Here is a 23,706-nt window from a genome sequence, read left to right as displayed (position 1 = left end):
CATATAAAGCGTTTCATTAAGTTGACATGCTTACAAAGCTCAAAAGAAGCTGCAGTCTTGTAATCTGCCTACTGCTGAGCCTAGTTCAGCAGCACGAATGCATGATAATTAAACTGCTTTACTAGTTTAATTATCAACTGCACTTTTAATCACAATTAAAATTAGCTTGAGTTTATTTTCAGAAGAACTCATGGGCTATAAATCTGAAACATTAGCTGGAAGAAAGCCGGTTCATGAATTTTAATTCTATTACCAAATTCATATAATGTAACACACACACCCCTACACACCTTCTTCTATATGCTTATTTTTATTGTATCACTTAGATAAAAGCTACTGTTTTAAATGTAGATTTATTCTTCCCCTCCCCAGGGAATTTTTCATTCAATAGCTGTTTTGTCTTAAATTCACAGTAACAAAAGAGCTGTCCAAGGAGATCGTTTATCAGCAATAACCATGGCACTGCAATATGGATCTGAAAGCGATGAAGATGCCGTTTTGGCTGGTAGGTCAATATCTTTAGAAAAAGGTCATTTGTGGAGTTCCTAGCCCTCCTGTCCTTTCAGATTAAAATGGGTGACAACCTTTTACGTTAGTATCTAATAAAAGTGCATGTTGGACAGCCCTTCACATGTTGTTGGACTAGAACTCCTATAATCTCTGACCATTAGTCATGCTGACTGGGGCTGATGGGAGGTGTAGTTCAGTAACACGTGGAGAGCACCACATTGGCTGTCCCTAAACTAAATTAATCCCGGGTCTATTTTAAACAATCTAGTACATATTAAATTTAAATCTTACATTGATTTGCAGGAAATACCTACGTTTAGACTTTCTCATCTCAGGAATGAGAGAGCACTTGTTTAACCATCCCTATTTAGAGTAAATATGCTAAAATATCCCCCCTCACCTAATTGTTCTGCAAGTGTCTCTGTCCTGACTCTATTCATTCATCTTTGTCAGTTTCAAAATTTTGGTTCCTGTATTTCAGCTTTATGCAGCTGAGGGGTATATAATTTTCACAGAAGGCAGCACAAAAATATCTCTTCCCTAATTTGCTTATATTATTGATATTCCTGTGTCGATGGTCAGTGGCTGTTTATATTTTGTTTCTCTTATGGCCATAGCCTTTTCTTCCACATGCGTTTACATTTTTTAAATTTTGATTAGGGCCAGCAAAGACAAATGTGGGTAATGTGGCAGCTGATTTTTGCATTTCTTTCATCATGGTTTCTTGCCTGGTTTCTTGAAGCTGCCACATTAGTAGATTTAAGGTTGTTTCCACATTTCCTGGATTTGCTAGTATTGGTCCTTTAACGTCCAATCCTACCTGTAGATAGTCAATGAATAAGTAACTACCTGATCCTTCCAGTCAGCTGCAGATAAAACTGTTTTGAAGCTGGAGAATCAGCAGCATATAATGTGTAAGGTCTCAGTCTCTTATTAGAACTATGAAACTAGCCAGGTACCAGAAAGTAGCTGCATTCTTTTTTGAACGATCCAATATTACTTCATTTATTATTTAAAACAGATAAAATTATGCTGAAATTGTGTAATTGTTTTTCCTCGTTTCTAGCTGCTGCCCGTTATGAAGAAGGGGAGTCTGAAGCTGAGAGCATAACTTCATTTATGGATACTTCCAACCCTCTCTATCAGCTTTATGATATAGTTAGGAACTGCAGGAACAACCAGGGTCAGCTCATATCAGAACCCTTTTTTCATTTGCCTTCGAAGAAAAAGTATCCTGACTATTACCAACAAATCAAAATGCCTATTTCATTGCAGCAAATCAGGTAAAACTGGTGCAACATAATGTTTGATGGTTTCAAGAACAGTTTCTTTACCAATCTTAGACCACTCAGCTTTTCTAATGACTGTATTTGATAGATTGTATGATTTTACCTAAATTCTGTACGTGTGTGTGTACAAGATTTTAAGCTCCTTGTTTTAGCAGTTGAGAGTGAAGAGTCTCCTTACATATTAAACCCTTGGAATGCCAGCATAATATCATATATAAGCTTTAAGGTGATCCAAATAAAGATACATGATTAATTCATAAGTAATCACATTACCCTTCTTTCACTTTAGCCTTAATTATGCTTTAATCTACATATGAGCGATTGAGATTTGATAAACCAAAATACCTCTAGAAGTACAATTCACCTGATTCTTTTTCTAATACATTTGTTTCAAGTTTGATCGCAGTAAGAGGATCTGACTGTTTATTTTCAAGTAAAGCACTAGTGTTCGTATACGGTTAACATGCCCATTCCTCTTTAGTTTTCATGAGACGTTCAAAGCAAGCACGTGAAGAGGGCAGTGGGGTTGTGAATAGGGCTGGGCGACACCAGCTTTTCAACACCGCAGTGTATCACCAACCAAACATTGTGATACAGTGATACATCGCAATGTTGAAAAGCGGAAGGAGGAACAAGCTGCATCAGGCCCGGTCCCACGAGGTGCCAGGGTGAAACTGCTCAGGAACAGCAGTGGTTTCACCCGTGATATACCGCTGGATGAAGGCACCATCAGGCTTTGGACCTCAAACTGGTCCTGGGTGATGTATTGATAGATCGCCCAGGCCTAGTTGCAAACCATGGTCAAGTGATCTCAGCTAGAAGTCTCATTGCAATCTGAAACCCTGCACTGTCCGGTTCCTGATCACCCTAAGTTTTCTAAGCATACTCCTCCAAAATGTACTTGGGAAGACTGGGGCTAAACATCCAGGATGGGAGCATGAGAGGTAGGGGCAGTGTGTGCATCCTCATGACAGGTTGTTCCTCCATCCCCATGTGTGGTTTCAATATATGAGCAGGGCATTTAAAATCACATTTCAAGCCTTCTAGTGTCATATGAGAGATGTTCCTGTATCTTGATTTTGTCAAGTGCTTGGGAAACATTAGAATTATTTCTTTTTTCTTTTCTAACTCCTCAGGCACTAGTTGAGGAGGGAACGGGGGACTGGGGAGGATATTAATTCAGCACTTTTAAGTTAGTAGATTACGTTTTATATATTAAAAAAAAGTAACAGGGATTGTTGCACCAATGAAATGGGACTGATTATCTCTTCTACAGAACAAAACTAAAGAACCATGAATATGAAACTCTTGACCATTTGGAATGCGATTTAAACTTGATGTTTGAAAATGCCAAACGTTATAATGTCCCAAATTCTGCCATTTACAAGAGAGTACTGAAAATGCAGCAGGTTATGCAGGTAAAACTTCACACTCAAATAGCTACGTCTCTGGGGTTATTTTCGTAGGAGCTAGCATTTGGTGCATTTATATCTGCATTGGCACACTGCTGTGATAGTAATTCTTCTTGATGCTGTTTCTGTGTTTAAACTCTAAGCATTATTTTATATGTTTCCGAATAGGAGTTTTTAACTGATAGCCATATGGCTGGAAATACAAATGAATATTCTGGATGAGGAATGAATCATGCTAAACTAATTTTCTGCACTGGTAATCTGAAATCAGGTTTTTGAAGAAGACATTGTATACAGCTTTTAAGATATATGTATTAAGAGTAACTGGAACCTAGTAGGACATTTTGCAATAGAAGCTCAGATGAAAGGCTTGCTGTTCTGGAAAAAGCTTGATTATTTAGATATTCTATGTACAGTATTTAATATTTTGCTTTATACATGTAACTTGAATGGCTGAAAAAAATCTTATTGCTTTCTATTGATGCTACTGCTATATTTCTGCATTTCAGAATGAACATTATCTCTGGAGCTGTTAAATATTCATGCATTCAGGGGACACTCAGTGGATTGAATTTAACTCTAGAGATTTGTTTTCTTTCAGGCAAAGAAGAAGGAGCTAGCCAGAAGAGCTGATATCGAGGATGAAGACAGTATGATCTCTTCTGCAACGTCTGATGCTGGAAGTTCAAAAAGAAAAAGGTATGCACTTGCTGTTAATAATAATTAGTAATTATTTGATTTAATTTTCAGTTATTTCAAGCCAGTTATCAGCTGTGTCTTTATTGACAAAGTGATCTATCAAATATATAAATATGCAGTTCGCCCAAAAAATATTTAGACCCTGGTCCATATGCTGAGGTGTTAAGAAATTTTAAATGTAGTATTTGACATAGGTATTTTATCTGAATATTCCTATTTTCTGTTAAAAGGTACAATGCCACATAGACGGATAAGGCTGTAATCAATCCTATGCACTTAACTGGGAATGAGCCCCATTGAACACAGTTCTTACTTTCAAGTAAACTGTTAAATCAGAAAGAAAGGTGTACCTATTAAGGGGTTAAGTGTGGTTGGAAAATGCTTTACTTGATTGTTCAGGAAACCTCTAAATGTTGGGATCCTTTGAAGACCCTAGAAGGTGGGACAGGAGGTTTCATATTTTCATTTTACTCTCTTGTCACATAATACTGGAAAAGGCTCTCTGAATAATATGACTGTGAATGCAACATCACAGTTCACTTTTGAGATTAGTTCCACCACCATTGCTTTGACTTCATTAGCTTAGCAGTTACTTATACCCAGTGCTTTTTTCTGGGGGGGACGCAGGGGGAAGCATACCCCTAAACATTTTGTGAATCTAAGTTTGGCCTCATTGAGGGGCAGTATTTCAATATGAGTAGGAAAATGAGAGGAAATGAGAGGGGGGAAAGCACTGCTTATACCAGATAATTGTGCTTAAGGGAGAGAGAGGAAATTCATTATATTAAATCTTTCAGAACATGATTTTTTAAAGGGTTCAATATTAATCTTCACAGTATTCATAGTAGCACCAACAAGCCTGGTGCCTGGGTGGTCACGAAGCAGAGAAATTGTAACTCACCCACCTCGCCACCTGTGTCCTCCCAGCTTCCCATAACCCCTTTGAAAGGAGAGGAGAGCTCCAGAGATTGCTTTTTTTGAAGTGTCGCCGCCCTCTGCAAAATCTCACTGCGGTCGATCTGTAACCAGGGTGGAGGTAGGCACTTCACGGAGTGATTTAGGAAACCTCTCTGTGAAGTGCCTCTCCCCCATGTTACATCTTGCTGCCACTGCATTTAACAGAGGAGGGAAGGCGCTTCACAGCAGCAGTGGTCAACGAGGAGGCGGTGGCACGCATCTGACCTTCTGTCGCCTGTGTCCCTGCTGCTTACTGCGAGGTGGAAGGGTGAGGTTGACGTTGTGCAAGCGCTCCTGTGCAACCAATCCCCTGCTTCTGTTTGCGCTGCACTTGCCTTGCACTTTCCCCTCTACCTCCCAGTAAACAGGAGGTCGTGTGAGTGCCACCAATTGCCACTGCGTAATGGCTTGGGGCCAGGCTGCTTGAAGGAACACCTTTCCCCAAATATTCCCACCAAGACTTTGAAGATCTTCATCCAATGCCTTCTCCAGGTTCCCCTGCTTAATTGTGGTAATGCAGGCGTCTGCTGGGCAGAGGGCCTTTTCAGTGGTGGCACGTCATGTATTCCATGCCCTCCCCAAAGATGCTTGCCTGGTGGCTGTGGACCAGATGAAAAGCTTCCTGTCCCTCCCACCCACCAATACCTTTACAGTAGCCTTTTGATGGTAGTTTTGGTGGTAATTTAGATCTCTCAGTCAAGTTGCCCCTTCAGGCTTTGTGCTGGTGTAAAAAGTTTAGCTGTTGTTCTCTATACAGTTTTAAATGTTTTGTAATGGATTATTGTTGGTGGTGGTATTATTGGATTTGTTATTATTATTATTATTGGTAAACTTCATTCAATTTTGAATTTAAGAGGCTGTGAACCCCTAGAGAACATAGGTGGTAAAATTAATAAATAAGCATTCCCCCCTTTCAAATCTAACAGCAAAAAGAACATAAAGAAGCAGCGAATGAAAATTTTGTACAATGTTGTTCTTGAGGCACGAGAGCCTGGCACTGGCCGAAGACTTTGTGAGCTGTTCATGGTGAAACCTTCCAAAAAAGACTATCCAGATTATTACAAAATCATCTTAGAGCCAATGGATTTAAAAACAATAGAGCACAACATCCGCAGCGAAAAGTATGTTGGGGAAGAGTTTATGATAGAAGATATGAGGCTAATGTTTCGAAACGCAAGGCATTATAATGAAGAAGGCTCACAGGTACGTTCTCAAGAAAGTTCAAACCAGATTTGTATAGCTGTCACTCATGCGTTCCTCTGCGTATGCTGATATTTAATTAAATGAATTTCACAGTATGTTTTGGTTTTCTAAAAGTATGAACTGTGCAATTTCTTTATATGCATGCTCCTTGCTTACTTTATAGAATATGTCCATATCCACATACGAAAGAGCAGAAATGAATATCTGTCCTTAGCTTTTGGGTGAAGCAGCCTCCAAATATTATCCAGACTCGCCTTTGGGTGGCAAAGGAAATCATAGAAAACATATCATGATCAACATGTGGCCTTGAGATGGAGTGGATTATGAGTCCAGAGAAATGCCTTTGCATAATTTGCAAGCTATCAATTAGTAGTTTCCATATTGTGGGTTGGAGATATTTTGTGTGTAGTTTTGCCAGGGTGCTAAACAGTTTTGAGAAAGTAGAGCACCAGGAGCTAATAAAATAACTTTTTATACTGATGAGCTAGCAATACTGGGAGCTGGCATGCCCAGAGATAAACTCTTCCCTGCCTTGCCTATATAACCTTATGGTTAATCCATGGAGCTTCCCCTGCCTTTAAGGGAGGGTTGTGGAAGAGAGGGTTGTGCCCCACTTAGGGGGCTCATTACATATTCAGGAATCGAGTGCATTTATGGATTATCTTCTGCCTAATGGCAAAGATGGCCCTGATCCTACATCATCTTTGTGCAGGGATAGAGCTTTCCCTGCTGCTATGTGAATGTTGTAGCTCCTTCTAGGTAGGCGCTTTGGGTCATGTTAACAAGATATTACCAAATACACTTCCTCATTCTTAATTAGAACAAAAAGTAAAAATCCTAATAGCCATTTGCTGTTTGTTGTTTATGAATATTTTCATGATGACTAGGTTTACAATGATGCTCATATCTTGGAGAAGATTCTTAAAGAAAAGAGGAAAGAGCTGGGACCTCTGCTTGAAGATGATGAGGTTGCTTCCCCTAAATTGAAATTAAGTAAGGAACTGTTGTAAATTCCCAAGCCTGATAAATGAAATATAAAATGTTAACAGATTGCAGTCTTATTAAGCTGAGTAGTTTGCAACATTTCATCTGCTTCTGAAATACAGAATGAATTTACCAAAATATTTTTTAGATTTTAAAATATAATTGAGTCCTGAGCAAAGGTGTCCTAAACTGAGCTGTCTCATAGCATTTATGCCAAGAAAGAGACAGTCTGCCCTGAATAGGGTAGAAGTGTTAAAGCACTGTTTGAAGCTTTTGTAACATGAGAAACAGTAAAAGCTGAAATGTTGTTAGATTCGGGGAACAGCATGAGAAGTTAATATATATTTCTCACGTATGCCTCTTGCAACATATCTTTCTTTTTTCTCTCCCGAGTTTCTAGTTTGGTACTGAGCCATGTGATATTAATAGATGTAAAGTACTTTATGATCCTCAGCAAAAGTTGCTGCAGAAATATCATGTTACACAGAACTAGTAATAGAGCAATGGCCCTTACCATGTGAGGCAAGTCTAGAGGAGCACTGATTTTGTACAGGAAGGTTTTCATTTTGTATTTTTGCACAGTGCAAGGCCCAAATCATTATGCTTTATTATTCCACTGCTGGAGATCATATGGTCGGTGGGGTTATTTTTTGCAGATTTTTTGGTGCTTCTTTGTTTTAAAAGACAAACTGTATATCAAAGAAAAAAGAACCTAGAATGCTTGACATACTATGTATTGTTGACTATGGGTTGTAAGAATAGTAAGAAGTATAGAAGCATCCAAGACCAGCACATATACAGTGTTAGAATCCGAGATATGAAAGCTAGGAGCTGAATGGCACCTTAAACCTAGGCTATGGGTGCAACAATGGAAGGTCTAGGCACGCTTTTTTAATAACAAGAATGCAAAGCTGAAAATGAATGAACTGCAGCTTAAATATTATGTTCCTTTTTCACATCTCCTTCCCTTGGCCACCCCCCCTAATATTCCTAAGAGGGTCTCTTCGCCGGTCTTCAGAGAGTAGCTGGAAGTGGGGAGGCAGAAAAAGGTCCTCCTTTCCTTCCACTCTGTAGTTTTAATACGAAATCTTAAGTGCAGTACTGCACCCAGAGCTCAGAAACTGCTTGCGCTATTGAAATTCCCTGTCACAAAATGCGCCTAAAACAATGGGAGTTTCGAACACTGCACATGTACTGTAACCATTATTACCGCAACTTCTTGCAATTGGTAGCCCTATTAGCTTCTGCGGCTGTTTTGCTAAAAACTTAAATGGTTTTGCTGTGCAAGATGTTTATTCTGGGATTTGAAAACTACTTTAAATAAATGAAGAATGTTTTATATGCAGAATTTTTTTTGTGCTGGGACTAGCAGTTACTGCCAATGATCCAGGGTTTCCAGTGTATCTTCGGGGCAGTGAGGAAAAGAGGTTTCAGCATTCTCTTCTGTATTCTAAGGAATCTCCAGGTGTGCACACAACAATTCTCTTTGTTTTTTTTTTATTTATTATTATTATTTTTATTACAAAGAATAACATAAAACAGTCACGCACAAGAAAAAAAACAATACACTTACGTTCCTACACATCCATCGGTTACATAATACAAACAAATCTATATCTTTATTTCTCCTATTAACATTTACCTAAAGTTAAAATCCCAAAAAAAAACTATTGCTTGCAATTGCGTCGGAAAGGAGAGGAGCAATGGAGAAAGAGAAAAAAAGGAGCAGGCATGATAATAATGATAATGATAATAGTTATATTAATACTAATGCTGAAAATTATCATAAACATGAATAAAGTCAACGAATAAAAAGAAAAAAAAAGAAGAAAAAAAGAAAGGAAAAAAAAAAAAGGAAAAAAAGGGGGGAAAAACAGACTAAGAAAAGAAGGAGGCAAGCCCCAGTTGACTGATTCAACAGTCATATCTTAAGCACTTGATTACATAACATCTTCTATAACTTCCACCGCGCTTTGCACAGAATTTCAATCTTCTATACTTCCATATCTTGTCCTCTTAATACAATACGCTAACTTCTGCTAACAAAACAGAAGTCTTCAAATTCATACACAGTTACTCTAAACATAGCCATGTTCTGTTGCCCAATCCTATTTTATTTAAATAATCATTTAAGCACTCCCACTGTTCCTTAATTTTATGTCTAGGTTTATTACGAATCAGATCAGTTAATTTTGCTAGTTCTAAATATTCGCAAAGTTTGTCAATCCATTCTCCTCTCGTAGGTGTCTTAGGTTCCTTCCATGATTTAGCAATGATCATCCTTGCTGCTGTTGCTGCATAAAGATATATATTGATCTTATCTGAAGGTATTTCATTATTAAGAATTCCCAATAAATAGGCTTCTGCTTTCTTACTAAACGGAGCTTTAATTAATTCTTGGACTTCCCTGTGTATCATTTCCCAAAATGTTTTAATTTTGGGGCATGACCACCACATGTGGTATAACGTTCCGGTAGTTTGCCCACACCTCCAGCATTTGTCATTACTATTCTTATTTATTTTGGCTATTTTTTCAGGCGTTAAGTACCACCTATAGTGAACTTTCATAAAGTTCTCTTTTAAAGCATAGCAGGCTGTGAAATTAATTTGTTTATCCCAGAAATCTTTCCATTTTTTATATTCAATCTGATAACCTAGATCTTTTTCCCATTTTTCCATGTATTTGTTCTTACTTTCTTGTTCCCAGTTCTGCTCATTTAAAAGTTTGTACATTTTCGAGAGGGTTTTCCCCTTGCTGTTGATGATTTCTGATTCAAATCTCGTTTTTGTTTCTCCAAATCCTCTTTCCTTTATATCTCTTTCAAATGTGGCTTTTAATTGATAGTATTCTAGCCAGGATATTCCTCTGCTCTTAAGATCATCGTATTCTTTGAGTTTAATACTGTCGTTGTCCTTTTCGGTAATTTCTCTATACGTAGGCCAGACCTCTTTCTTATAGCATCTTAATGTGGCATTAGCTTCTACCGGTGATGCCCACCAGGGAGTCCTATCTATGATTTTATCTTTAGTTCTTTCCCAGACCTCCCATAGGGCCCTCCTTAAGATGTGACTTTGAAATTCTTTGTTTTTCTTTCCTTTTTCATAAAACAAGTAACCATGCCACCCAAAGATCTTGTTTACCCCCTCTAGTTCCAGAATATCCGATTTTTTTAACGTTAACCAATCTTTTATCCAGGTCCAGCAGGCTGCCTCAAAGTATTTTTTCAAGTCTGGTAGGGCAAATCCCCCGATCTTTCTGGGGTTCGTTAATATCTCTGCCTTCATCCTTGCCTTTCTTCCCTGCCAAATGAAGTCCGTCAAGTCTTTTTGCCACTCTTTTAGATATTTGGTTCCAATTAATATGGGAATGTTTTGAAACAGGAACAGAATTTGGGGGAGAATCACCATCTTAATCATAGATACCCTACCCCAAATGGATAGATTCATACACTTCCATTTTACCAATTTTTTCTTTACTTCTTTCCATTTCTCAATGTAATTATCCTTCAATAGATTTGTGTTCTTGTTAGTTATCTGAATCCCTAGGTAGTTGACTTTTTTCTCAATTTTAATCCCTGTTATTTTTTCCAAACTCTCTTGATCCTTTACTCTCATATTTTTCGTTAGCATTTTCGATTTGTCTTTGTTTAACCTAAATCCTGATACTTCCCCAAACTTCCCTATCTCATTCATTCCTGTTACGATTCCTTCCTCCGGGTTTTCGGTCATAATGATTAGATCGTCAGCGAACGCTTTAGTTTTAAAACAGTAGGCTCCTAATTTTATTCCTTTAATCGCTTTGTTTCCCCTAATTGCTATCAGTAAAGTCTCCAGGGTTGTGATGAATAACAGGGGGGACAAGGGGCAGCCCTGTCTTGTACCCCTCTCTATGCTAAATTCTTCGGTGAGTTCATTATTTATAATTAACCTTGCTCTTTGTTCACTATAAATTGCTTTGATTCCCCTCAAGAACCTTTGCCCCAGTTTTAGATTTTCACAGGTGTTTATCATAAAATCCCAAGACACACGGTCAAAGGCTTTCTCCGCGTCAACTAACAGCATTGCTGTCGCCATGCTTGGTTTGAAATCTAAATATTCCATTAAATCAATAATTACCCTGATGTTATCCTTAATTTGTCTCTCGGGAAGGAAACCCGCTTGATCTTTTCCAATTATCCTAATTAATACACTCTTTAGTCGATTTGCTAATATTCCGGTAAATATCTTGTAATCAATATTTAATAAAGATATTGGTCTAAAGTTCTTAATTAATTTCGCATTTGAATCTCCTTTGGGAATCAACGTTATTAATGCTTCTTGCCAGGACTTTGGTAATACGCCTTTCTCCAAAATTCCATTCATTATTACCTTTAATCTCGGTGTTACCACTTCTTCTAATATCTTATAGTACTTGACGGAGATTCCGTCAGGGCCTGGCGATTTCCCTTCTTTCAATTTCTTAATCATATTTCTAATTTCCTCCTCCTGAATTTCAGCATTTAAAAGTTGGAATTCTTCCTCATTAATTTCTGGTAATTTATTTCGGGCCAAATAATTCTGTATTGCTTTCTCGTCTTTCCCTTCCTCCTTGTAAAGTGTTTTATAATAATTTATAAATCTTTCCTTAATTTGTTGTGGGTCCGTAATTTCTAGATCTTCTTCCATTATTTTATTTATTATTCTATCATTCTGTTTTTCCTTTAGTAACCAAGCTAGCATTTTTCCGGGTTTATTAGCGGATTCAAAATATCTTTGTTTCGTCCAAAGTATTTTATTTCGAACTTCCCTGTTTACTATTTCTGAGAGGTGGTTTTGTAATCTTTTCACATGTTGTCTTAATTCCTCGTCTTGGGGATCTTTCGTTAAATCTTTTTCTTTATCCCTAATTTGTTTATTCATTTCCATTATATTTTTCTCTTTCTCTTTTTTTATCTTTGTCATTTGTTGAATACTGAACCCTCTCATATAGGCTTTACTCGCCTCCCAGATTGTTCTTTTGTCTGTGTCCTGTCTTTCATTTATTTCAAAGTATTCTTTCAGGGTATCTTTGGCTTTCTTAACTCTTAGTTCGTCCCTCCAGATCTCGTCATTTAATCTCCACCTTCCACTCATGTTGTTCCTAAACTTCAATTGAATCAATACCGGGTTGTGATCTGATATCGATCTGTTCTGTATTTCTGCTTTATCTAACTTCAGCATTAACTTTTTCGTTAGCCAAATTGAATCTATCCTTCCCCCTGACCTATTGGCTTCGGAGTAATGTGTGATGTCTTTTACCGTGGGGTTTTTAGTTCTCCAAGCATCATACAGCTCAAAGTTCTCAATTAGTTGAAAAAAAGAGAGGGGTAATTTACCTGAGTTACTGGACCTTTCTTTGGGTGTTCTATCCATTTCCGTGGAAATAACTCCGTTCATATCCCCCATCAATATCATATTTTCCCCCATATAGTTCCATAACCTCTCCTCTACACTTTTAAAAAACTCATCTTTTCTGGTGTTTGGGGCGTAAATCCCTATTACAATCACCTTCCCGGCCTTAGAACATATTTCCACTCCTATCACTCTCCCTTCTTCATCACTAAATAGCAACTGGGGTTTTAATGTTGGGTTAATATATAACACCACCCCCCTTTTCTTCTCCTTTCCTGCTGTCACAAAATCTACTCCCAGCCTACTGTTCTTTAACACTCTCACATGGTTCTTACAAATGTGTGTTTCTTGCAAACACACTATATCACATTTTTTCTTCTTCAGTAAATATTCTATTTTGTTTCTTTTAAATTTCCCATTCATTCCGTTCACATTCCACGATACACATTTCATCTTTTACAGAACCTTTATTACTATATTAACATAAATTAGTTTGCACTTTCAAACCTTAATTCTCACCTTGGGATTCAAGAGGCACGTCAGAAAGGTCAAGGGCAAAGGGTTCCCCCCCCCTCTAGTTGGATCTACACAGAAGATAATGATAATAAAAAATACTGAACAAATTAACGTTACCCAAGAAACGGAGAAGAAACAATAAACAAAAACTTCAACTATAAAATAAAATACGGAAATCAAAAATAAAGGATAGGCTGATCTGTTCCCCCTGAAATTATACTAATTCGTACTAGTCATCTATTAATTTCAAAAACCACTACAGTTCTTACTCTAAAAAATTTTCTCCGCCTAGTTCTTCACAATACTTCCTCCAAAAGCTCTTCGTATCGTCTACTGATTTAAAGTAACGTCTCCTCTCTTTGTAAGTAAACGAAAGTCCCTCCGGGAGTTCCCATTTAAACAATATGTTATTGTTCCTCAATGCCGTCGTTAAGAATTTGTAATTGTCCCTCTTTTTCAATATGCGGACCGGAGTCTCTTTCATTATCTCAACCCCCCTTCCTTCTATAATTAGTGGCTCAGTTCTGCTTTTTTGTAAAAGTTTGTCCCTCAGCAATCTTGAGTTCAGAAATAGCAGGCAATCTCCCGGACCACTTCTAGTCTTGTTTTTGTTTGGTCTTATCCTATATATTTTGTCAATGTCGAGAGTCAGGTCATCCTCCTCCACCCCCAACCAGGCTGCCAGCTCTTTAGTCAATTTGGTTGCTATTTCCTCATCCTGTGATTCTTTCACTCCTTTCACGCGGAGAATCATCTCTTTTTGCTTCATTTCCAGCACTGCCATGGAATCATAAATTCCTTCTTGAATTTTCTTTAACTCACTTACTTCTTCTTTGTGTTTTTCCTGAAGCCTTTTCAGCTCTCTTTGTTCCTGTTGAACTTTTTTCACTATCTCATCCTGTTTCTGTGATTTAGTTTGGATTTCTTGGAATGATGTCTCTAGCTCCTTATACTTTTTAGTTTGTTGATTAACTTGTTCTGAAAGTTCTATAATTAAATTTGAGTTTTTCTCAATTTTAGATCCCATCATTTCCATTTTCCCATCCATTATTTTTATATTCCCATCTAGACTTGCTATCTTGTCACCTAGGTTCTTTTCCATTCTTTCCATCAATGCTATTAGCTCTTTCATATCTGAGTTGGTTTCTCCCTCCGCGATTGATGTTCTACGCAGTTGGTTTTGTGCAGAACCAAGTCCACTTATTGTTTGATGCTTCTTTGAGCCCATCTGATCTTGAGCTTTATCTCTCTCTTTGTGTCTTTCCTTTATTTCAATTTTCAATTTTTGGGGGGTTTTACTTCAAAGGGTTGGTTAGGCAGTTTTTACATCTGGGAATTCCCTTTGAGTTAGTCTCTAACAGTCCATATTGTAATTTCTAACCATTCTTGTTTTAATAATGTAGTTGTCCTGCTCCAGGCGTGTTGTGCTGAGTTAATATTTCACCCCTTGGATGGTTGTTATTTTATTTTCCCAGCAAGGGTTAACAGTCTTTTTTTTTTATTTTTTATTGGTTTTGAGTTTGGTTTGGGTGTCGTTTACCTGCTCACCACTGGTGTCGCTGTTGCGGGAGGTCTCTCTTTGCACACTGTTCTCGCCTCCTCTTCTCTTCCTTCCTCGTAGTTCCACTAATTCCGGTGGCGCCAGCGGTGTTTGCAGCTCTTAAAGGTACCTCCTCTCTTTTCTTTCTTTCTTATCCCTTTCCAAACACTCTTAATTAGTTCTCAGTCTCTTAATTTCTCAATTGCCGTTATTATTACTTCAGTAGTTGTTGTTTTCAACGATACTAAGTTGTTGTTTCGGCGATACTAAATTTCAGTCTTTGAACTCGATGAGGGGGATACTGTAAAACCTCTCGGAACGTATCGTCGTTCGTCCCGTTCTGTATGTAGACTCTCACCTCCCTTTCCTTCACTCGTTCTTGGTTAAATTCTCAAATCTTTCCAAATCTTATTTTCAATATATCCGGAAGAAAAAACGTCTGTGTATGTTATTTGGACAATCAGACGCTGTGCTTGGCTACGGCCCCCCTCGCGCGTCTCAGTTGCACTTTGTTTAGTTTAAAACACTTTTAAGTCTCTTCCCCCTCTCGCGTCTCGCAATTAGCGTTCAGTTTTCCTTTGTCCTTTTCCCAGAGAGGGGGACTTAAATTTGCTATTGTTGAATAATTCTCTTTGTTAAAGCCCTGTTCTAATGAAGGTTTGAGAGTGTGCCTTTTGATTTTGACATAAGCAATATGAATATGTGACGTGCTGCTTGGCAGAACCTGTAGCCTAGCCTTATTTCACTTGACTCTCCAGATGCTCTGAGTCCACTGTTGCTCTCCAGATTCTTTCTGCAAAACACTTCCTTTTCCATGGTGTGTGTGTGTGTGTGTGTGAGAGAGAGAGAGAGAGAGAGAGAGAGAGAGACAGAGAGAGATGGGCAGACAGAGAAACTCTGTTCTCATATTGTTACAAGAGAAAATAAAAAGCGAAGGAGTTATGATGTGAAAGACACCAAATTGCATGTGTCTAATGTTACATGATATACCCAGATTAGTATTTGAGTAACTGAAGTCACAAGAATGTTGGTTTTTTGAGTCTAGCTTTAAATTTTGTTTCTCTAGGTAGAAAGACTGGCATCTCCCCTAAAAAATCAAAATATATGACTCCAATGCAACAGAAACTTAATGAAGTATACGAAGCGGTGAAGAACTACACAGATAAGCGAGGGAGAAGGCTTAGTGCAATTTTCCTGCGGCTTCCATCTCGATCAGAGCTTCCTGACTACTACCTGACAATTAAAAAGCCGGTTGATATGGAGAAGATCAGAAGTCACATGATGGCCAACAAGTATCAGGACATTGATGCCATGGTTGAAGATTTTGTAATGATGTTCAATAACGCCTGCACCTACAACGAGCCAGAATCCTTGATTTACAAAGATGCTCTGGTGCTGCACAAAGTTTTGCTAGAAACTAGAAGAGACATAGAAGGAGATGAAGATTCTCATGTCCCAAATGTAACACTGCTGATCCAGGAACTTATACATAACCTTTTTGTCTCTGTAATGAGTCATCAGGACGATGAAGGCAGGTGCTACAGTGACTCCTTAGCTGAAATTCCTGCTGTTGATCCTAATTTCCCAAACAAGCCACCCCTGACTTTTGATATCATACGAAGGAATGTGGAAAATAACCGCTACCGGAGATTGGATTTGTTCCAAGAGCATATGTTTGAAGTGCTGGAGCGGGCAAGGAGAATGAACCGGTACGTAAAACTTTACCTTTATCAACCTCTCTAGTAACTTAAGTTAATATAAGTTACTAGTGCTTGATTCAGGTAGGTAGCCGTGCTGGTCTGACGCAGTCAAAAGAAAAATGAAGAAATTAAAAATTGTCCAATAGCACCTTAGAGACCAATTAAGAAATGTGCATGCACACGAAAGCTTATACCAGAACAAACTTAGTTGGTCTCTAAGGTGCTACTGGACAATTTTTATTTTTATTTTTAAAAATATTACTAGTGCTTGTGACACACCCCTCTTACAGTGATCACTGATGCCAGTGATACTAATACAAGAATCTATAAGTTACTAGTGCGGGATTGGACTCTTATTCCAGGGGCATGAAACCACTTTCCATTAACAGCCTCATAAATAGCTTTTGCTTGTTACTTTTAATGTTTAGTACCTTTAATGTCTCAGGTAATGTCTCAGAAAGGTACCTTCATTGATTTTGCAATATGTAAGTATTTTTTAGTTAGTTAAAAGCCAGATGGTTATCTAACATATATATACTAAATAGTGCTACAAGTTTTAGAGAAGTGTAAAAAAAAGCAACTTATACTACTGCATGATATGAGAACTGCAGATTTTGAGATGATATAGCAGGCATAGGCAAACTCGGCCCTCCAGATGTTTTGGGACTACAGCTCCCATCATCCCTGACCACTTGTCTTGTTAGCTAGGGATGATGGGAGTTCTAGTCCCAAAGCATCTGGAGGGCTGAGTTTGCCTGTGCCTGTGATATAGCAATACTTTGGCCCAGTGGAATTGTCACAATCTCTAGCCAATTAAACCATGGTTTATTGTCCTGAGAATGAGCCGTGTGTCTCTACACTTTCTGCTTGCCTTTCCCTCCTCCCCTTCTGCACTTCTACCCTGGCTAACTACCCGGTAAATCACACTTTTCCATGACATCCAAACCAGGGTCAGGGAAAAAAAATCAGTTGCAAACAATGAAATTTCTTTTTTTTCCCATGACACATTCATGCTTCAGCTACACCTTGTGTATGTTGTCATTTCATGCAGCTTCTCTTTTCTTTAAAGGACGGATTCAGAGATTTATGAGGATGCAGTGGAACTTCAACAGTTCTTTATCAAAATCCGTGACGAACTCTGCAAGAATGGCGAGATCCTGTTGTCACCAGCCCTCAGCTACACTACCAAGCATCTTCATAACGATGTCGAAAAAGAGAAGAAGGAAAAGCTGCCTAAGGAAATGGAAGAGGACAAACTCAAAAGAGAAGAAGAGAAGAGAGGTAATTGTACTTAATTTAAACGGCTGGACATTGTCACTCTTCATTTAGTAGATACTGAAAGGAGACATAGGTGAACCTTCTCCAGCATTATCAGCATTGCTTGAGAGAGGATGGGCAGTATAAGAATGAATTTGTAAATGAGCTGATTTGTACATTTGTGTCATTCATCTCTCTTGCTCGCCTTGACACACTCTGACAAAGGAAAAGGAGAATGCCAAATATAACATAATAATAATTATAATTATAATAATAATAATTATAATTATAATAATTTATTATTTATACCCCGCCCATCTGGCTGGGTTTCCCCAGCCACTCTGGGCGGCTTCCAACAGAATATTAAATTACAATAATCTATTAAACATTAAAAGCTTCCCTAAACAGGGCTAACTTCACATGTCTTCTAAAAGTCTGGTAGTTGTTTTTCTCTTTGACATCTGGTGGGAGGGCGGGTGCCACTACTGAGGAGGCCCTCTGCCTGGTTCCCTGTAACTTGGCTTCTCGCAGTGAGGGAACTGCCAGAAAGCCCTCTGTGCTGGACCTCAGTGTCTGGGCCGAATGATGGTGTTGGAGACACTCCTTCAGGTATACTGGACCGAGGCCGTTTACAATCTACCCGTTTACAATCTACCCTTCTGGGTCATCTTCCCCAGTAAGATACCGTCAAATGTAGAAAAGTAATTGGTCAGATGATTGCCAACATGTGTATTTCCTACACAGCCTTCACTGAACTATTCAGATGTGCTTGCCCCTACATGTAATTCAGTCATGAGTAAAGTACTGTTCAGCAGAGCTCAAAACTGCCAACTCAGTTAGCTGGTAAATTGCAAGTCTTGCACACGGTAAATATATTGTGAGTGTTGTGATTGTATTAGTATCACTGGCAACAGTGATCTCTGTAAAAGGGGAGTGTCACAAGCACTGGTAATGTATAGACTCTTGGTATTATATGCATGTGGGCTGGGAGCTTTTTAAACATCAATATGCATTACTTCATTTCAAAATATGGTAAGCTAGACCTGCTGCACTTGGGGACCCTTATGCTCGTGTTGCTATGTGGGGCTCTAGACTTCTGCCCAAAGTCCTGATGGTACAACTGGCCGCAGGCCCCCTTCCTACCTTGCTGCACCATTTTGAATACACTGCCAAGTCTGAACTGCTTTCTTTCTGCTCATTCTCCCCTCCTCACCCCGCTTTGGAGGCCCATTTCAGTGATCAGGGGATGGAATCTGTCCTACCCCTTGTGTGGCAAGAATAGTGCCTCTCCCTTGCATTGCATGGTGATGGGGGATATTGCTTGATATGGCTGGTACTAGGAATACTTTCTAAGAGGAAATGGTCACCCTTTACAGGAAAGATCCTTGGTGTGTAAAGTGTTACAAGGCGAGGAGCCCCATGGTTTTTAAACTGACTGTAAGTCATTCCCACTGTTTTCTTTTGTGTTGAATAAGAAGCTGAAAAGAGTGAAGATTCTTCTGGAGGATCAGGACTGTCTAGTTTACACAGGACATACAGCCAGGATTGCAGCTTTAAGAACAGCATGTATCATGTTGGGGATTATGTCTATGTTGAACCTGCAGAAGCCAATTTGCAACCTCACATAGTCTGCATTGAACGACTGTGGGAAGATTCAGCTGGTAAGAAAGACTGTCTTCTTAATGCTGGTGGTAGCAGCTGTCCTATATGCCCTGTCTTATATCCCGATACCAGCTCTTGTAAACACAACACATAATTCATTAAATGGTAATAGAACCACTACCATGAGATTTCCCTAACAAACTGTTAGATTATTTAAATAATTCAATGACAGGACAGCACTGGCTGATTGTAGGGTGATCCCTAACAATTTGTTTCGTGGGACACCATAGCCAATGGCACGGGTCACATGTCGTCAGCTGACCCAGGTAGGAGTAAAGCTTGTAGGAAGCAGGTCCATTTCTCTCAGCTTTTTCTCCTGCCTGACACAGCGGTACAAGCGGGTCAGAGAGGAGACAGCTCTACTTCATTCTGACTAACTTCGCACTCAGGACAACTAGTGGAAACCTGAGGGAGGAATATAGGTGGTGGTTGTGGCTGAGCTGCAAGTGCAGAGCCATACTATGCCCAAATGCCTCAAGGCCACATCTGCACCGCAAGCATAGTGCGGCACCTCTCCCTAAGAACAAAGGGTCACTTTTCTTCCCCCCCACAGCACTGCTGTTGCAATTGCCATGTTAACTGGTCACCATTCTGTTCTGTGCAGCATGAATGACAACCAGCATCTCATCCTTTCTCAAATATCTTATTTTGTGAACTTCAGTTTTCAAAAAATTAAGGGTTACAGCCTGTCTTTGATTTGCGCAATCACAATATGCAAAGAGAAACTGTCCCACAGTTTTGCGGGTCTAGACTTTAAAATGTACTTTCCCTGAACAAAGATTTAGGCACAAACTAGCACTATCTCAGCCGTTTTATTGGCACAGAAGATCCGCGGATCAGTTTATAACTTGTTACAGTTGTTTTGTATCACAAAACTGTCTTGTTTTTAGGTGAAAAATGGTTGTACGGCTGCTGGTTTTATCGACCAAATGAAACATTCCATCTTGCAACCCGAAAGTTTTTGGAGAAAGAAGTATTTAAAAGTGATTATTACAACAAAGTCCCCGTGAACAAAATTCTTGGCAAATGTGTGGTCATGTTTGTTAAGGTGAGAATAGGCTGGATGTTCTGTTATGCATCTGGATGAACACTATGCTGATCAAATATTAGTGTTTTGTTGTGTTAGAGATCATTTTTCTGTTTTATTAAATTTCTCCCCATCATGCCCTCTTCAAGTAATCAAATACTTATCAGTTGGGAAATGAAAGGAGGCCACCAAAAGATAAGGGAATGATTTCTGTACCCTTGGGAGACTACCTAGGTCTGCAGGTCTATAGAGCATGTAAAGTAGGGAGGAAAGGCATTTGTTTAAGAACCTCAGAGCAACCTGGTAGGAACTTGTGGGCTTCCAGATTTACAGGATGTTGGTGGCCATTTGAGCCCTGACACTGCTCCAGGAAACATCACAAACAATGGCTTTTGAATGCACATGTTTCTGCAATATGAACTATTTTTTTCTGAATAATTATTTTTCCCATTGACTAGGAGTATTTTAAGCTATGCCCAGAAAAATTTAGAGATGAAGACGTTTACGTTTGCGAATCACGTTATTCTGCGAAGACCAAGTCCTTTAAGAAGATTAAACTATGGACCATGCCAATTAGCTCTGTACGATTTGTTCCTCGAGACGTGCCCTTGCCTGTGGTTCGTGTTGCCTCGGTATTTGCGAATACAGACAAAATTGATGAGGAAAAGCACACTGAAATGTCTGAGGATATCAAAGTGGGAGACAACGCCCTTAGCCTCGAAAAGGTATACACATTTGAAGAGCTAGCCATTAAATGCTTTGACGTTTGGGCTTGTCTGTAGGTTTTTAACATGGTTTATCAGTTTAGGAATGAATAGCTGATGCTTTTACCTGCTTCAAAGTTAGACAGTTCTGATTTGTACATGGGTCTCCCATATACACATCTAACAGCCACGTGAAATTACATGGGGAAGTCATTTGGAGGTTTGGACTAAAGCGTCACCAGTATGTGGATGACACTCAGCTCTACCTCTCATATCCAGGAGAATCCCCAGAACTGTGAGGGAGGGAAAGGAGTCAGGATTGTTCTGTCTGGCAAGCTGAAAAGTTTGCACCCCTCTGATCAAACAATGGCCATATCGCTATGCTGAATGGCATATTAAAGGAGATCCGGGGGTCTGGATGTCACAGTCCCTGCTTATGCAAGTAGCTCCTGGGTGAGGCTGAATACCTAACGTACCATTTTATTTAAGAAGAGTTGCACAACTTCCCCCATTTCTTAAGTCTGCCTTTATTTACAGGACAAAGAAGACGTTCCAGTAGAAATGGCAAATGGAGAACCTGGGTGTCACTACTATGAACAGCTTTGTTACAATGACATGTGGCTGAAGGTTGGGGATTGTGTCTTCATAAAATCACACGGTCTAGTCCGACCACGAGTTGGCAGGTACCTTTTTCTTGTAGCTTTATAAATATAGTTGCATCATTGAAAACGGTTTCAAGTCTTTCATGTACAAACGCAAAAGATGAATAAAACCGTAAAGTAATTGGGGGAAATGGCTCGGTTTTTGACTTGGCGATCATCTTGGGATACTCTGAAGCAAATCTTTTTCTGTGTTTTTCAGAATAGAAAAAATGTGGGTAAGAGATGGAGCTGCCTATTTCTTTGGTCCAATCTTTATACACCCAGAGGAAACTGAACATGAGCCAACTAAAATGTTCTACAAGAAGGAAGTGTTTTTGAGTAACTTAGAAGAGACCTGCCCCATGACATGCATTCTAGGTAACCAACTATTATTGATCTTTTTTACTATAACTGTTGTGTTTTGAATGAACAGTACAGTTGGGGACTGGGGGAATCAGTACAATTCTATCATTTCCATTTCCATTTCCTTTTCATGTTCTTGCTATGTTTCATGTTAGGATTTGGTGTACATAACTCTTTAAACCTGAGTATCTGGTACAGAATAAATTCTGTATGATAAATTCATTTGGGGTTTTTTAAAAAGCCCTATTCATTCTTCTAGAACTAGTAACAGAGGAAAATAAATATGCTTTGAAATCCAGTAGGTTTTTTTTACTAGAGAAGGACCGTCTCATTGTGTTGTGTATATAGCCTTTGGCAATACTGTGGTCATCCTAAACAGCTGCTGACTCAAGCTACCTGTATCACATTATTGCCGATATTACTAGAAGTAAAGGCTTATGAACAAAATAATTAACTAGTCTTGAATGGTACATACACTTATTTTAAATTTTCTTAAATGAATGGTTTTCTTGTCTGTGTGGAATTAAATTGGCACTGTTAAGTGGAGGAGAATCCGTTCAACTTCCAAAACGTTCGAAAACCAAATTGCAGCTTCTGATTGGCTGCAGGAAGCTCCTGCAGCCAATCGGAAGCCATGGAAGCCCCATGGGACGTTCGGCTTCCAAAAGAATGTTCGAAAACCGCAACAGTCACTTCCTGGTTTCGATCATTCGGGAGAACTAGGCTGTTCGAAAACCAAGGTGTGACTGTATTTGTCATGAAGAGATCCGGCAAGGAAGCCCTGTCCCAATCCAGCAAAGGAGTTCCATGTATGAATGCTGTAATCATATCCATTTAACTTCATGGCTGTGTCAATGTGCATTGGAGATGCATTCCCAGCAGGAGCCCCTAGTCACATGCAACATGTGACCTGGAATGAGGCTTAGGTGTTCCATTGTAGGCTATGTGTGATGATTCAGTATATTATCATGAACTTTTTGGTGGTTTAAAATATGCAGGCCTGTTAACAAAAATTAGCTTTCAAACTGTTAGTGTGGAAAACGCTGCTAATTTATTTTTCTCTCTTTCAGGAAAGTGTGCTGTGTTGTGTTTCAAAGACTTCCTCTCCTGTAGGCCAACTGAGATCTCTGAAAATGATGTTCTCCTCTGTGAAAGCCGCTATAATGAAAGTGACAAACAGATGAAGAAATTTAAGGGATTGAAAAGATTTTCTCTTTCAGCAAAAGTAGTAGATGATGAAATTTACTACTTTAGGTACGATGTTTTTGCTTTTAAAGCATTATCAAAGATAATGGGGGTAGAGATCTTTAAGTTGATTTGACTGTAGGAAAAAATGTCCTTTATAAAATGTAGTGGTATAAACTGAAGCATCTTCAGATCCATTGAACGTAGAGGGCCATTACCTCACCAGGAAGCTAGCTTGGCTATTCCAGAAATCGAATTTGTATTGGGTCCAGGAATTAGAAGGGTCTCAGGCATATAGCCTGCCATTTCCCTCCCCCCGGCCAAAACAACAACAACTCACAACAGTATTTTAAATAGGCAATGGTGAACTTGAATATTGTCATTTAATTTCTGCCAAGATGTATTTCTTAAAATATCACTGCACAAAAATAGGCATATTATCATTTTAGATAAGGGCTGTACAGAACGACATCCTTTTCGTTGAAGGATTTGCAATTAGAAAAATTGATTTCATTGCTAGAAAAGTTTAACATTCGCAAACATTTTAGAGTTGGCTACCAAAGCCATTCTGTTCTTTGTGGTGTGCACCTACTATATGGAAGATTTCTAAATAATTATTCTGTGCAGTTTCAAAATTGAGTTCAAACAACAGTTGCTTACCTTTTTCAAACATTTCACTTATTTTTT

The 23,706-nt window shown here is 38.9% G+C and overlaps 1 protein-coding gene across 10 annotated transcripts in view; it reads left to right on the top strand.

Moving 5' to 3' along the window:
• PBRM1 (polybromo 1) overlaps window positions 1-23,706 on the top strand; it is a 60,789-nt gene that overhangs the window by 17,901 nt on the left and 19,182 nt on the right. For 6 of the 10 annotated variants that reach the window (XM_035106139.3, XM_060271504.2, XM_060271502.2 and 3 more), the window contains exons 11-24: window positions 414-505; window positions 1,577-1,793; window positions 3,076-3,217; window positions 3,813-3,910; window positions 5,794-6,070; window positions 6,958-7,063; window positions 15,547-16,189; window positions 17,250-17,461; window positions 18,913-19,098; window positions 19,990-20,147; window positions 20,585-20,851; window positions 21,368-21,513; window positions 21,692-21,849; window positions 22,905-23,088. In XM_035106139.3, coding sequence (XP_034962030.1) covers window positions 414-505; window positions 1,577-1,793; window positions 3,076-3,217; window positions 3,813-3,910; window positions 5,794-6,070; window positions 6,958-7,063; window positions 15,547-16,189; window positions 17,250-17,461; window positions 18,913-19,098; window positions 19,990-20,147; window positions 20,585-20,851; window positions 21,368-21,513; window positions 21,692-21,849; window positions 22,905-23,088 — 2,886 coding nt within the window. The remainder of the gene's footprint in view (window positions 1-413; window positions 506-1,576; window positions 1,794-3,075; window positions 3,218-3,812; window positions 3,911-5,793; window positions 6,071-6,957; window positions 7,064-15,546; window positions 16,190-17,249; window positions 17,462-18,912; window positions 19,099-19,989; window positions 20,148-20,584; window positions 20,852-21,367; window positions 21,514-21,691; window positions 21,850-22,904; window positions 23,089-23,706) is intronic. The other 4 variants (XM_060271505.2, XM_060271503.2, XM_060271501.2 and 1 more) reach the window with 1 other exon arrangement.

Source organism: Zootoca vivipara, chromosome 2, assembly GCF_965207765.1.
Source record: "Zootoca vivipara chromosome 2, rZooViv2.hap1.1, whole genome shotgun sequence".
Lineage (NCBI taxonomy): Eukaryota > Metazoa > Chordata > Lepidosauria > Squamata > Lacertidae > Zootoca > Zootoca vivipara.
This window is presented reverse-complemented; position numbering and strand designations above follow the sequence as displayed.